This window comes from Leucopleurus acutus (assembly GCF_964270905.1).
Source record: "Leucopleurus acutus genome assembly, chromosome: 7".
In the NCBI taxonomy this organism is placed as follows: domain Eukaryota; kingdom Metazoa; phylum Chordata; class Mammalia; order Artiodactyla; family Delphinidae; genus Leucopleurus; species Leucopleurus acutus.
The window spans coordinates 20,413,369-20,429,371 of record NC_139150.1 but is presented as its reverse complement, the minus strand read 5'-3'; the positions used below and the strand labels follow the sequence as shown (position 1 = coordinate 20,429,371).

At 46.2% G+C, this 16,003-nt stretch overlaps 2 protein-coding genes across 2 annotated transcripts in view; one reads left to right on the top strand and one right to left on the bottom strand.

The window, feature by feature from the left end:
* RNF183 (ring finger protein 183) overlaps positions 1-16,003 on the bottom strand; it is a gene marked incomplete at its 3' end in the record, with an annotated part of 359,693 nt that overhangs the window by 123,613 nt on the left and 220,077 nt on the right. The gene's annotated exons all lie outside the window — the stretch shown is intronic.
* The window catches only part of RGS3 (regulator of G protein signaling 3), a gene marked incomplete at its 5' end in the record, with an annotated part of 127,875 nt that continues 119,515 nt past the window's right edge, over positions 7,644-16,003 (top strand). The window contains 1 exon segment of the mRNA XM_082842658.1: positions 7,644-7,722. Coding sequence (XP_082698784.1) covers positions 7,644-7,722 — 79 coding nt within the window.

Below are 16,003 nucleotides of genomic sequence, written 5' to 3'. Positions count from 1 at the left end.
ACATATTCAGTTGGACAGCAAGTAAGTAACTCAACCTTAGCAGGCTCAGAGGTGAGCTCATCAAGTCTCCCCTCAGTCCAGCCCTTCCTCTCATGTTCTCTATCTCTGTAAAGGTCACTTCTGAATAGCTAATTTCTCAAGCCAGGATTTCTTGCCTTTTACCTTCCAATCAACCACCAAGTCCTGTTGATTCTACCTTTTTCCATCCCTACTGCTACTACACTAGTTTTTTTTTTAACCTGGGCCACTGGTAAAAACTTCACCTAACAGCACTTTTGGATTCCAACCCTCATGCCACCCCTCCACCTTCCCAATCCATTTTTTTAAAAAATTTATTTATTTATTATTTATTTTTGGCTGTGTTCGGTCTTCGTTGCTGCACGCAGGCTTTCTCTAGTTGTGGCGAGCGGGGGCTACTCTTCGTTGTGGTGTGTGGGCTTCTTATCGCGGTGACTTGTTTTGTAGCATGGGTTCTAGGTGCTCAGGCTTCAGTAGTTGTGGCATACGGGCTCTGTAGTTGTGGCACTCAGGCTCAGTAGTTGTGGCTCGCGAGCTCTAGAGCGCAGGCTCAGCAGTTGAGGCGCACGGGCTTAGTTGCTCCGCGGCATGTGGGATCTTCCCAGACCAGGGCTCGAACCCGTGTCCCTTGCATTGGCAGCTGGATTCCTTTGTTTTTTTTTTTTTTAAAGATACAAAAGATGTCTTTTATTTCTTCAATAAAGCCCTCCAGGGTTCCCTGGTGGCGCAATGGTTAAGAATCCGCCTGCTGGGCTTCCCTGGTGGCACAGTGGTTGAGAGTCCGCCTGCTGATGCAGGGGACATGGGTTCATGCCCCGGTCCGGGAAGATCCCACGTGCTGCGGAGCAACTAAGCCTGTATGCCACAACTACTGAGCCTGTGTTCTAGAGCCTGCAAGCCTCTACTACTGAAGCCCATGGGCCTAGAGCCCGTGCTCCACAATAAAAGAAGCCACTGCAGTGAGAAGCCCGCACATCGGTATGAAGAGCAGCCCCTGCTCAACGCAACTAGAGAAAGCCTGCACGCAGCAATGAAGACCCAACACAGCCATAAATAAATAAATAAATAAATAAATAAATAAATAAATAAATAAATCCCTCCAAAATTTACTCTCCCATCTTGTAAAGCCCACATTTTCTCCAAGGACCAAACCCACAGCCTTTGGCATTGCCTAATTTACTTTACCAAGGAATTAAAACCGTGAACCAAAGCTTGCTGCTTAACCCTTTCACTGCTGACCTTCCCCATATCCGGGGCAGGGAGGGGACGTCGGGGGTGTGTGTGTGTGTGACAATGAAATGCAGAGAGGAGAGGCCAGACACACAGGATGTACTCATGAGATGCGGGAGCACCAGCGTTAACGGAAATAAAGCCAGCTTTGGATAGGGGGCTCAGAAAGTTAGTCCTGGATGTACTGGGACACGATGGGTCCCCTCCTCACACTACATCTCTGGGCTTTCCTCTCCTCTGCTGCAGGTATCAAACCAAGCACTGTTCTTCCAAGATGCCCTGCCGGCCCAGGGGTCCAGGAGGCCATAGGTCTGGCCTCTGTGACGTTCTGAATGCCTCCTAAGAACAGCAGTTTGACAACATAAATTATCCAGTGGCGTGGAGTCAGGCTCAGGCTGTATACCTCCACACTGCTCTTTATGGATCCCGCCCCGTGAGCTTCCCGATTCCCCCCTGACCCCCCCACCCCCCTTCCTGCCACATTTGGAGCTAAAGACACCAGCATTTGTTATGACTTCTGCATAACGCAGTCATGGAAGCGGCCCCTTCAGGGTCTCTGGCTGCCCCCTTCCTCTTGATCCTCCCCCACCCCTACAAAGTCCAGTCAACGCAGAAGAGATCATGCCTAGAGTTAAAAAGTGCAGTGTTTCTAAAGGGAAGAGAAACATCACATAGAAAGTATTACAAAAAAGGATTAACTTTGTCAGCTGTCCACACACTATTAAGACCACATGCTTTATACAGCGGCAATGCAGTCAAGCCCACTTCTTCACTCAGCAGGCAGAGCTGGGAACAGGCCTCTTCGACTCGGCTCGGGAGGAGGCAGCTGAGGAAGACGGGGAGGCGCTAGGAGCTCTGCTGCTTCTGAAGTCTCCACTCCGAGGCAGCAGGGCGGGAGGATTCTTAACCACTGCGCCACAAAGGAAGTTCCCCCAATCCATTTTTTAATACTCTAGCCAGAGTGATCTTTCTAAAACACAAAACCTTTTGGGATAGCTCAAAATCTTTCAACGACTGCCCTACGTTTAGGATAAAGCCCAAGCTCCTTTTAATAATATGTGAAGCCCTGTATGATGTTCACCTTCTTGCATATTCCTCCCTCCCTGCCATGTGTCCCATTGTTCCATTCCTCAAATGTATAAGCTTCTCTCATTATCTGGCCTTTGCATGTTTTGTTCTTTTTGCCTATAACCCCCTTCCTTCACCTCACTGGCTTGGCTAAATCATCCTTCAGGTCACTTTCTTTGAGAAGTCTTCTCTGACTTCCATTCTCATCTTGGTTGGCCCAGATCCCCAGGCTAAGTGAGATACTAATCTGTGTTTCTGCAGGTTGCCATGTTTCCTCCATTGTAACACTTATCCCGTCTTCCACCAGATTGTAAGCTCCGTCTTGTTCACTTCTGTATGCTCAGCGTTCAGTGTAAGGCTCAGCACAGCATGGGTGCTTAGCTTAGTAAACATCTGTTGAATTGAATTTTAATGTGTTAGAAGCCATGGAGGTCTTAGTACTACTAGTTGAAGATTAGTGTGAAAGATGACATTCTATAGTGGTTCTTTGGCTGGATTCTTATTTCTCCACTATTTATTTACTACCTTAGCAACCTGATTCATTTAACAACTCTGAAAAATTTAGTTGTCTCGTCTGTAAATACGAGATGGGATGATTTTTTTCTTTTTCTGGTTGCTAGTATTTTATGTATTAGTCAATTACATTTCCTCTCTTGTGCAATGATTATTCATGTTCTTTGGTACATTTATTTTTTCTTACTGATTTGTAAGACTTCTTTGTACATATATACATATTTGCCATATATTTTATAAATATTTTGCATTCATTTTTTTAATTTAAAAATTAAAAAATTTTTATGGCCATAGAAATACCATTTTTTTTAATTAAAAAAAAATTTTTTTTTCAACCATTAAAAGCTGTAAAATCCACTCTTAGCTTACTTGCTGTACAAAAGTAGGTGGCTGGCCAGATTGGCCTGTAGGCAGCGTTGCCAACCCCTGCACTAGTATGCTCATTAAATCTGAGCTGTCTTTGCATTCCTGGAATATATACCATTTGAATGTATCATGAATATACTGCTGGATTTGATTTGCTAATATTTAGGAGGTTTGTGTCTATATTCATAAATCAGATTGGTCTAGCAGAGATTTCAAACTAGTTATAGGGCAGAGATATATTTTATTTGGCCTACATAATGTTTTTCAAAAATTTGAATGAATAGTCAATATTAAAAAATTGGGAGATGTCATATTAAAACTTAGACATTTCTAGCTTTTCTTTTAAAAAAGGAATGGGGCAAAACTGGGGGAATGTGGGCCTAGTTTTTGTCACTTTTTTTTTTTTTGCTGTACGAGGACCTCTCACTGTTGTGGCCTCTCCCGTTGCGGAGCACAGGCTCTGGACGCGCAGGCTCAGCGGCCATGGCTCACGCGCCTAGCTGCTCCGCAGCATGTGGGATCTTCCCGGACCAGGGCACGAACCCATGTCCCCTGCATTGGCAGGCGGACTCTCAACCACTGCGCCACCAGGGAAGACCCTTTGTCACATTTTTAATAGGTCTTCTTTTATCTATGTTTTCTATTTCATTAACTTCTACTCTTATTTTTATCTTTGACCTTTGGTCTAGAGTTTTCTGTTGCTAACCTTATCTGGTTTTTGTCTTTGCCTAGCCTTGTGTCCAGTACTGACAAATCTTCCAGTTTTTTTTTTTTTCTAGTTCTGAAACAGTTTTAAATTACATAGGCATTATCTGTTTCTTGAAGGTCTAATAGAATTGGCCTCTAAAACTGAGTCTTCTGTAATTTTGTCAGATAGATTTTTTATTTCCTTTTGTATTTTGTCTATGGTTAGTGATCTATTAAAAATTTCAAACTCTTGTATCAATTTTAATAATTAATACTTTCTAGAAAAGCACCAATTTCCCCCCAGATTTTCAAATTTATAAATAAAGTTGCAATGGTTTTCTCTCATAATTTAAAGAATTACCTTTGTATCTTGGCTATCTTTCTCTTTCCTAAACTTGTTTATTTATAGTTTTCTTTGTTTTGCCAGAGTTCTGTTTTATTGGTCTTTTCAAAGAACCAGGCTATGGTTTTATTGTTGAAGTCTGTTTTTTAAAAATAAATTTCAACTTTAACCTTATTATTTCCTTTTAAAATTTTCATCTCAATTAGCTGTTCCATTTCTCTTTGAAATGACTTTAGTTTAAAGAATTTTCAACATTGTCTTGTTTTCTAAGTAAAATCATATTTCCCCTGAACTTTCTATTCTGTTCCATTGATCTGTTTATCTTCTTTCTACATTATTATAAGACTGTTTAACATTTGGTAGTCCTAGTCACCTTTATTATTATTTTTCAAAATTGTTTTGGATATTGGGCCAGATGATATCTTAAAGGCACGAAGCTTCTTTGATAGCTAATGTGAAAATGCACCCAAATAAACCTCTTTAGTCCCTTGCCTCCAAACACAAGTAGTCCTTATTCTTCTTGAAACAGAGTCAGTCTTAAAAAATATAATCAATCAATCTTTGTATGTGGATGTGCTGTATGTATATAGTGCATTTAAGTGGGTTTTTTTGGGTGTGTGTGTATGTCTGTGTGTGTGTGTCTGTGTGCTTGTGTATGTGCATAGGATGCATGAAAATCTGTGGGGTGTGATTGTATATATGTGTGAGGTGTGTATATGGTGTGTTTATTTGTGTGTGGGCTGTATGTATATGGTATGTTTGTGTATCTGGTGTATTCGTGAATGTATGTGGGAAGTGTTATGGTATGTGTGGGTGTGTGTGTGCAGAGTGTGTGTAGTGTTAATATTGTATGTGTAGTTTGTTTATGTATGTGTGGAGTGTGTGTGAGTGTTAGAGGGATACTGAGGCCCGTGACCAGGGGAGCTAGAGTGTTCAGGGCATGTCAGAAAGCCAGGCGTGGTCCTCAAACTCCCTTGTCTTTTTGGAGAAAGCAGGGCCATAAACCTCAACCCTTTCTGGATGTCTGCTGTAAACAGTAGTGTGGGTTAATGGGGCCAGTGTCTCCTGCAGTGCCACTGCCCAGGCTCCCGCTCACTTCTGTCCTCCCCCTCCTGAGAAAAGAGTGACCTGCCCCTTTAAGAGCAGGAAGCTTCTAGTGCTCTACTAAGTAAAGGGGCCTTAATGTTGGTGGTGAGGGCGGTGGAGGTGGTGCCACCACTGGAGTCAGATCACTATCAGAGTGGCACTGGGGTCCCCAACTGATGGGGCAGGAGGAGTCAGGAGGGAACCTGCAAGGCAGCAGGACCTTTGTCCCGAGTAGGGGTGAAGTGCCAAGTGCGGGCCTCAGTCTTTTCTGCCCCAGGCCACATACAGATAATGCAAGTCTACCCAGCTCTCCTGCTGGCTTCTACCCTCCTGAATGTGTATCTGCCGGTTGCTCACAGCTTCCTGAGTCCAAGGCGGTCTCCCTTAGTGCAGGTGCTACAGTGGTCCCTGAGCTGTGAAGGGGCCACTGTCACCTTGGGCACATCACTTTTCCCTTTGTGGGCCTCCCTTTGCTCAGACTCCTGAACATCATCCTTTCTAATTCCTACTGGGGTGGACCCCCCTTTCAGGGGGCATCCTCAGGCCATGCCTAACTCATGCTCCCATCTTGGTCCCGCAGGTCTACAGCACTTCCAGCCTCCGTGTCCTGTCTGAATCCTGTGGCTTGAGCCTGAGGTTGCCTGTTTTCCTTGGCTGGATGGAGTGGCAGAGCCGGGATACTTCCCTGCCCAAAAAGGATGCCTGGACTCAGACTTCCCCAGCCAGGAGAAGGATCACGCCCGCTCAAGTCCAGGGTGCAGGTAAGTCTGTCTGTCACTGGGCTGGGGCCAAGGGAGCAGGCTTGCCCCTGCTAAGGGCAGTGCTCAAGGAGTTGGGGTGGGGGAAGTGCAGAGCAGGGCTTCACAATGCGCCAGGATTTGAACAACCCACTGGCCTTTATGTGACTCATCTGCACTTGACCACTACTTTGTTGATTTCTGGGCTCCTTTTCCGGGTTCTGTTCCCCTCTGGTGGCCAGCTGGCCCTGGGGCATCTAGTTTCCTTACCTGCCTCAAGAAGGCAGGTCTGCTCCCTCCACCTGCCATTGGCCATGGGGCAGGAGTGGAGGCCAAGGAAGAACAGGAGGAGGATGGCCTTTGGGGCAGACCAGGCCTGGGTCCAAATTCCAGCCCTGCCCACCTTGGAAAAGTCACCTGCCCTCTCTGTGTGAGATTTACCAGGTTTATCCCTGGTAAATTGGGGCTAATACTTCTTAGGGTTACTGTGAAGATTAAATGAGAAGATGTGTGTAAATTGCCCAGCTCAGCCACTGGCACCTGGTACTCCATACATATAACTTTTCTCCCCACTTCCTTTCTTGCATCCCCCAACCTTGTCTTGAGTGGATCACTGAGCCACAGATATCCATTTGGCAACTGCCTACACTTCCCGTTTTTAGATTTACATAAGACCAGCAGCTTTCCCCGGCAGCAACAGAGAGTTGCAGAGCAGATGTCTTTGAAACTGCTCCCAGGAGGCATCCCATGAATGTTTGCCGACAAAGCAGCGCAGGGGCTGACCTTCCTTCCAGCTCTGCTTCCTCGCAACGAGCTCTGGAGATTGAAAGTGCCTGCCCCCTCCACATACTATACTGTGCATTTCTGTCCCTCAGGAGCTGGGGGCCTGTGCTCCTGTCTCATGGCACCAGGCTGCCCATGGGGGGCCATGAGGGGAGGAAGCTGCTCTGGTCTGGACCTGTGCCAGGCTGCTCTCATCCAAGAGAGGGCTCAAGAGAGAGATGGGCCAGGGTCAGGGAAGGGCCCTGCAGCTGGTGGGGGGTGCAGGTCCAAGGGTGGAGAACGTTTTCCCAAACCCCACCGCTTTGGGCCAGGAGGGTGCTCCCCTGCCCTTGCTTGGGTCTGGTGAGTACAGGTCTGAGCTTCAAAGCATGTTGCAAACCTAGCTAACTGCTGGCCTGGGGCAGCTGGGCGAGCAGGCCAAGCCCGCCGAGTGGGCGCGCCAGGAGCCGCGGACCTGGTATGGGGCTGGCACCTGCAGCCCAGAGCGGCCCCCGAGCCCCGAGCCTCCGTGGGGCCGCGCATCCTGCCGGCTCCACGGGGAGGACCGCCGTCCCGGCAGCAGATGGGCCGCGGGCGCCTCCTCCCCTCGGCCGGTGGCGGCTCGGTCAGGTGGAAATCTCCGCATTCAAACCGGCGCGGGCCAATCAGGGCCTGGCGCGCCCGCAGGTTCAAACGCGCGCTGAAGCCGGCCTCCCGCGCCCGCCGCCTGGACACTGGCGCGGGGGCGGTGAACCTGCTGCCTCGGTTACTGGGAGCAACACAGACGCCTCGAGTTACAGGCACCCCGGCCCGGCGGGAGCGGGGCCATTGCCATGGAGCGCTCCCTGCACCGCGTCTCCCTCGGGAGCCGGCGCACCCACCCGGGCTTGTCCTTCTACCTCACCACTTTTGGTAAGTGCCCGCGGCGGCTGCCGCCAGGGACTGCTTCACCCTGCCCGCAGCGCCCAGAGAGGGCAACCCCCTCGTGGTGGCAGGTGAGGCAGGGAGCAGCCATCCTTCTGTTTGGGGACATCTGCCTCCCGTGGTCGCGCAGGAGGGGCTCAGGGCACAGGCTCAGGCAGCTCAGGCCGCTCAAGCCGCTGGGCCCCACCTGCTGCCCGGCCACTGGTGCCGAGTGCAGTTGTGCCTCACTTGGCTGGAACAGTCGTGCCCCAGTTAATCTTTCAGGGATGGGGTTTGCCACCACTGAGCTTCCCATTAACAAGCAGCTCAGGGTTAAGTCAAGGTCTTGTTACTACATCTCCAGACCTCCTCAGCCCTCTTCCCTTTGGCTTAGGGACAGGACAGGTGCTGGGTCAGCCCCAGTGGCCTTGGCTTCCTGTGGGCTCACCTTGGAGTGGCTGCAGCGCCACGGCTCCGGTGGATGCCTGACCTGCAGCAGAGATGGGAGAATTCTCCCCTCCAGGAGCTACTGCGCTCTCAGCAGGGTCCCAGGGCTGCCCTGGGGGCTTGAGGTGGAAAGAATTGGGCAGTAGGCTCCTGCTTCCAAACCCCTAGATAGCAGGAGTGGGTTCCCCCAAATAACAGCTGGACAGCAGCTGCCCCAATGGTCTGGGCAAACCTGGCCTTCCAAGTCCCCACAGTAAGATAAATAGCCGTGTCCTAGGATACAGCTTTTCCTAGCCCTTGTTTCCTCACTGGTTCTGCAACTCTCTGTGGGCAGGGAGTTATGTCTCCTCTCTGAAGACTTGAGATCCCGAGAGGAAGGTCTCCCAGTGAGCCAGCTGCAGAGTTGGTACCTGAGCTCAAGCCTTCTGAGATGACGTGTACAGCACATTAAAAAAAAACTTTTATACAATTTTCCTCATGAAAGTTGGGGCAGTTACTGCAACATAAGTGGACTTTGCCCACATTTCAAAGACAGAGCACCTAAGGAGTTGTGCCCTCCTTGGGGTTCCAGCTCTCCTACTCTCGGGCTTACCTCTATCAGCACGCTTGGCTCTTCACAACCTGCCTTCTTCTCTAGGGGCAGAGGGAGTAACGGAAAAGCAGTGGCTTGGCCCCTAGAAATGGCCTGTGGTCTGGCATCCTGGAATTCACAGGTCCAGTTGGTAGAGGGTAACAAGAGTAATTAACACCGTTTGTTGCATGTTTATCACGTGCCATGCCGTGTGCCAGGTGCTTTCCCTGCATCATCTCATTTAATCCTCCCAACCGGTGGAGGCAATCCTGTTATCCCCACGAGGATGTGGCATTCCACCAGATAGGAGAGGTTCCCGGGATGCTCTGAGCTGGTGGTACTGGAGTGGTCAGGAAAGAGTGGCGGAGAGCTGTGAGGCCTTGTTACCTTAGCCGTGTCCTGATTAAAAAGTAAAAAACGTTTCACTGTGTTTTCTCCTTATTATCACGGTAAGATGTATTCATTGTTGAAAACTTAGTGAAAAGAAGAAAGCGAAAATCACCTGTAATCTGACTCCCCGGAGGAAGCCATTGTTAACATGGTTTATATCCTTCCAGACTTATTTCTGTGTGTGTGTGTGTGTGTGTGTGTGTGTGTGCATTTGTGTGTGCCTAATTTTAACAAAGTTGAGATTCTGCTGTATGTACAGCTTTGTAACCCGTTTCGTTTCCTTACTGGTATGATGTGACTATTTCCTTGTATCAGCCCATATTCTTGTACTGAGTTAATCTCCCTGCTGGATCTGGGAAGTTGGGGAGGGTCCAACCCAGCAGGGAGTGGATGACTTGCCCAGCCACGGCCTCAGGGCTGTGTGGGTATCAGGGTGTGATGTGACCTGAGTGTGCACCGGGGCGGGCAGGAACCTGGTGGGGTGGGGAGCCTCCCGCTCCACGCTCCACGTATGCGGCCTCCTCTCAAATCTCTCCGTGGACTGACACTGGAAGAGTTCTCTCCTGCTTCCTTCATTAGCTCTGTTTCCTTGACAAATGCCGTCCCTCTTCCAGGCTGCTGATTTCTTTGTACACTGAGTGATCTTTGCTTGTCTGCTTGGGAATGAAGAGTTTTGCCAGTGGTTTTCAAACATGGCTAGTTATCAGAAGCACCTGGAGATCCCAGAGATCCTGATTTAATAGGTCTGGGGTGCAGTCAAAGAATCTGTAATTTTAAGAAGCCACAGAAGTATTTTGTTGATGAGCCAGGTTTGGAAGCTATGGATTCAGAGTCAGTTGGCTATCAACTATTCAGTTTTTGGCTATCAACTATTCAGTTTGATGGCCAACTTGGACTCCCTTAAAATGAAGGTCTTTGCTAAGTTTTCCTCAGTGCACTGGCTTTTCCCCAGCATGGCAGGTAGCCCCTGGCCTTCAGCAGTGGGCTTTGCCCTGGTGGAACCAGAGGAAGCTGCTGCTTAACTGGTAGTTCCCTGAGCACAAATAGGTAAAGGGAGCTAAATTCCCAGGATCTCTGGAACTAAAAAGAAACAAAATTGTTTTGACCAGAATTTTTTTCAGGGAGAATACTGTATGGAATATGTCGTGATTTATGTATTTGTGTGTGTGTGTGTGTGTGTGTGTGCATGAGTACAGCTCCTTGTTCCGCAATAAAGGGCACCTTCAAGTAACGTTAGTTGGCCATACATTATGTTGCCTTCTAAGGAGGTGGCCTGGCTTCAAGGGAGGGGAGTAAGTAAACTAGAGCTCGAACCCAACTGCTCCAGAGGGATTTTATATTTATGAGAAATGGTATAATTTGAAGAAGCCATTACAGGTGCACATAAGTTTTTTTTCCTTCAGGATTATATATTTTAATTTTATTAGTATGTTTGTTAACTTAAAAAATAGCTTTTTTGAGATATAATTCACATACATACAATTCACTCATTTAAAGTATACAATTAAATGGTTTTCAGTACATTCACAGAGTTGTGTAACCATTACCACAGTCAATTTTAGACCATTTTTATCACTTCAAAAAGAAACACTATACCCTTTAGTTTATTACCCCCAATTCCCAATCCCCTCTGTCCCCTAACTCTAAGCAATCACTAATTTACTTTCTGTCCTTATATACTTGCTTATTCTGGACATTTCATATAAATGGAATCCTATAATAGGTGGCCCTTTGTGACTGGCTTCTTTCAGTTAGCATAATGTTTACAAGGTTCATCCATGTTGTAGCATATATCAGTATTTCATTCAGTTTTACAGCTGAGTAATATTCTATTGTATGGATATACCACATTTTGTTTATTAATTCATTGATGGACATCTGGATTGTTTCTGTCTTTTGGCTGTTACGAATATTGCTCTGCTATGAACACTGATACACAAGTTTTTGTGTGGACAAATGTTTTCAGTTCTCTTGGGTATACACCTAGGAGTGGAATTGCTAGGTCAAATGGTAACTCTATGTTTAACTATTTGAGAAACTACGAAACTGTTTTCCAGAGTGTTTGCACCATTTTCCATTTCTGTCAGCAAGGCATGACGGTTTTGCTTTCTCCACAACCTCACCAACACTTGCTATTATCTGACTTTTTGATTCTAGCCATCCTAGTGGATGTGAAGTGGTTATCTCATTGTGGTTTTGATTTGCATTTCCCTGATGACCAGTGCTATTTAGCATCTTTTCATGTGCTTATTGGCTATTTGTATATCTTCTTTAGAGAAAAGTTTATTCACATTCTTTGCCCATTTAATTTAAAAATTTAAAATTAATTTAAATAGCCAATTTAAGGACTACTTGTTTATTTTTGAGTTGTAAGAGTTCTTTATATATGCTAGATACTAGTCCATTATCAGATATTATTTACAAATATTTTCTCTCAACCTGTGGGGTTTTTTTTTTTTTTTTTTTGTGGTACGTGGGCCTCTCACTGTTGTGGCCTCTCCCGTTGTGGAGCACAGCCTCTGGACGCGCAGGCTCAGCGGCCATGGCTCACGGGCATAGCTGCTCCGCGGCATGTGGGATCTTCCTGGACCGGGGCACGAACCTGTGTCCCCTGCATCGGCAGGCGGACTCTCAACCACTGCGCCACCAGGGAAGCCCAATCTGTGGGTTTTTTGATCCACTTTCTTGATAGTGTTCTATGAAGCTCAAATTTTTTTCATTTTGATGGAGTCCAATTAATCCATTTTTAATTTTGTTGCTGTGCTTTTGGTGTCAAATCTCAGCATCTACTATTATATCCAAGGTCACAGAAATTTACCTCTATGTTTTCTTCTTAGAGTTTTATAGTTTTGAGGGCTTTCCTGGTGGTGCAGTGGTTAGGAGTCTGCCTGCCAATGCAGGGGACATGGGTTCAAGCCCTGGTCTGGGAAGATCCCACATGCTGCGGAGCAACTAAGCCCATGTGCCACAACTACTGACTGTACTCTAGAGCCCGCGAACCACAACTACTGAGCCCGCGCAGCACAACTACTGCAGCCTGCACACCTAGAGCCTGTGCTCCGCAACAAGAGAAGCCACCACAATGAGAAGCCTGTGCACCACAACAAAGAGTAGCCCCCACTTGCCACAACTAGAGAAAGCCCGTGTGTAGCAACAAAGACCCAGTGCAGCCAAAAATAAATAAATTTATTAAAAAAAAGAGTTGTATAGTTTTGACTCTTAGATTTAGGTCTTTGAGTTTGAGTTAAAAGCTTATTTTTAAAAAAACATTTTTTTTTTTTTTTTTGGCACTATGCGGGCCTCTCACTGTTGCGGCCTCTCGCGTTGCGGAGCACAGGCTCCGGACGCGCAGGCCCAGCGGCCATGGCTCACGGGCCCCGCCGCTCCGCGGCATGCGGGATCCTCCCGGACCGGGGCGCGAACCCGTATCCCCTGCATCGGCAGGCGGACTCTCAACCACTGCGCCACCAGGGAAGCCCTAAAAAAACATTTTGAGTTAATTTTTGTGTATCGTGTGAGGAAAGGATCCAACTTCATTCACGTGTATATGGTATCCAGTTGTCCTGGCATCGTTTATTGAAAATACTATTATATCGTCATTGGATGGTCTTGGCACCTATGTTGAAAATTAATTGACCATACATACATGAGTTTCTTTCTGGACTTTTAATTCTATTCCATTAATCTGTTTGTCTTTTTTTATGCCAGTATCACACTCTCTTGAAAACGGCTGCTTCGTAGTAAGTTTTGAAATTGGGAAGTGTGAGTCCTTCAATTTTGTTCTTCTTTTTCAAGATTGTTTTGACTACCTTGGGTTCCTTGATTTTCCATATGAATTTAGGCATAATATTTTATATAGAAAATATAAACCCAAGTTCATAAAAATGTTTGATAAGTATTTAAAGCATATCTTCTTGAAAGAATACCAACTTATTAGTTTGCCTGAGGCAACAGATAATTAACTTACCTGGGATTTGGTCCAGGGCCTGAATGTGGTGAGTGGTCATGGGAGAGAACAGCTTGCCTTTCCTCCAGGGTCTGAGCCAGGAGGTGATAGGCAGGCTGGACACATTCTGAGGGCTGCAGGGAGCTGCGGCCATTCGGTGACCAACCCAACTCTCTTTAGAACGGTTATACCCAAATGAAAGCTGTGGGTAGCGGCTCTGCCTGTAAGCTCTAGAGAAAGTGCCTGGAATCTTGGACGCTAGAAGGAAGTCAGAAAGATGTGGTTCTGCAGGCAGAGTAGACTAAGGAATGTCGTTAATTTGGTGGGCATTTTCTTTGTTTTTCTGTGTTTGTTGTGATAGTACAATATTAGCTGGGACCTGTCCCTCTCCTTTCTCTGCCTCTATAGAAGCCGCAGAGATAAAAAGTCCATTTTCTGTAGTGAGAATGAAGCTTGGGAACAGATGCCAGGCAGGATGATGTGTTGGGCAGTGTGAAGTCAGGCCCTGAACTTGAGGCCTGTGACATGTCCCGTCCCTGCCAGCTGCCCCTGGCTCGCCCGGCTGCTCTGAGCCCAGGACGATGGGGAAACCCATCCAACCGTTTCTCAAAAGCTTGTCATTTGCTGGTCAGGGGCCTCAGCATTTATTGGCTTTCCTGTCATTTGGAGTCCATTTGCTTGGGAGCATTCAGAAATTCTCAGTCTGGCCTGTTGATAGCCCTTTGTTTTCTTTTCCAGTTCTGCTCTCTCTGTTCTTTTTTAAAACACTTTTTATTATGAAATATAACACACATACAGAAAAATGTCCCTCCAAATGATGTGCAGTTCAGTGATTTATTGTGAAGCAAATACTGTGTAACTTAAACTGGGGATTGGCTTCTGGATTGCCAATATCCAGAAGCCTCATGTGTTTTTTTGGGGGGTTTTTTGGGGTTTTTTTTGTGGTACGCGGGCCTCTCACTGATGTGGCCTCTCCCGTTGCGGAGCACAGGCTCCAGACGTGCAGGCTCAACGGCCATGGCTCACAGGCCCAGCCGTTCCACGGCACGTGGGATCTTCCCGGACCGGGTCACGAACCCGTGTCCCCTGCATCGGCAGGCGGACTCTCAACCACTGTGCCACCAGGGAAGCCCCAGAAGCCTCATGTTTGATATGTAAATTGTTTTTTTCTTTATCATTCAGTTCAAAATGTTTTCTAATTTTCGAGTAATTTCTTCTTGAATCCATGGGTTATTTGGAATTATATTTCTTAATTTCCAAATACTGGGGTTTTTAGTAGTTTTTTTGTTCCTTATTTTACCTTTGTGCAGAGAACGTACTCTGCATTCATTCAGTCCTTTGATGGCTCAGCTTTTATAAATGTTCTGTGTGTGCTTGAAAAGATCTGAAGTAGGTGGGTGTAGTGTTCTTTGCATATGTCAGGTTTAGGTGAAGTTTACTACTTATGCTGTTCATATATTCTATATCCTTGCTGATTTCCTCCCCCCCCATCAGTTACTGAGAGAAGTGTTTTAAAATTCCTACTATGATTATAAATTTATCTATTTCTCATTATAGTTCTGTCACTTTTTTCCTTTATATATTTTGAAGCAATATTAAGAACATACAAATTTAGAATCATTATCTTTCTGATGAGTTGAAGCTCTTATTATTCTGGTCTTTTTTTATTGTTATGAAGTCTTCTCTTCATTTCTAGTGGAGACAGAGTCCACTTTTCCTGAGATTGACATAGATACCCAGCCTTCTTTTGGTTAATAATTGCTTGGCATATCTTTTTCCATCCTATTTCTTTCAATCTTTCTGTTTCTTTACATTTTAGGTGTGCTGTGTCTGTTACAAACGGCAGACACAGACTTGTTATTTTTTTCTTCTTAATGCAGACCTGGGATGATATCTTCTTTAATTTGTTTCTGTCAGGTGCTGGAGGTCACTAGCATCTGGGATAATCTTAATTCAATGTTAGGGACTCAGATTGAGGTGAGCTGCAGTCCCTTGAGGAACTGTGTCTGACCATGGTTTACTCTGTTCCTAAGGAGCAACCCTTTGGGGCTCCAACCCAAAATGTAGGGGTGCAGAAGGACCCCACTTCTTGGCAGGCCGTGGTCTCCAACTCCTGTTCCTCCAGCCCCAAGAGGCAGGCAGAAACTCTGCTCAGGCTATCAGACTTTGTTACCTCTGGAATTTGTAAATACCCCTAGGAGAAAATTAGCCCAGAAAAACAGTAAACTTAATTGCATGGACCTCCATCCCCCCAGATCCTGCTTCGTAGTTCCTCTCTATCTTGTTACATCTCCAAGAAGCTGCTTTTAAATATTTTGTCTAGCTTTTCTAGATTTCCTCAGTGCGTCTGTCATCCCAGGAATAGAAGTCCCCTACATATGTTTTCTAATTTTTCTGACTTGTTTTTTTTTTTCTTCTTTCCTCCCTTCCTATTGTCATTTCAGTGGGAATGCCTTCTATTTGCCAGGTACTTCACATATATTAGTTCCCACTTTTACAACAGCTCCATTAGGGCTGTATTATTATTATTCTTTCCATTGTACAGATGAGAAAACTGAGGATGTAGTGATTAAGGATCATCAGTGGTGGAACCAGGACCCAAACTAAGTCTTAATGATTCCAAAATGCTTTGCTTAGAGATACATGCTTCCTCTCTTGTGTTTTTCGTATTAGATTTGTTCTGCTGGAAAACTTCATTTGATAGAGAAAAAAATAATGAAAATGTAAAACATAATGAAAACAGGGGACTTCCCTGGTGGTCAGTGAGTAAGACTCCATGCACCCAATGCAAGAGACCTGGGTTTGATCCCTGGTTGGGGAACTAGATCCCACATGCATGCCGCAACTAAGAGTTCGCATGCCACAACTAAGAAGCCCGCATGCCGCAACTAAGAAGTCCGCATGCTGCAACAGATCCCACATGCTGCAACGAAGAT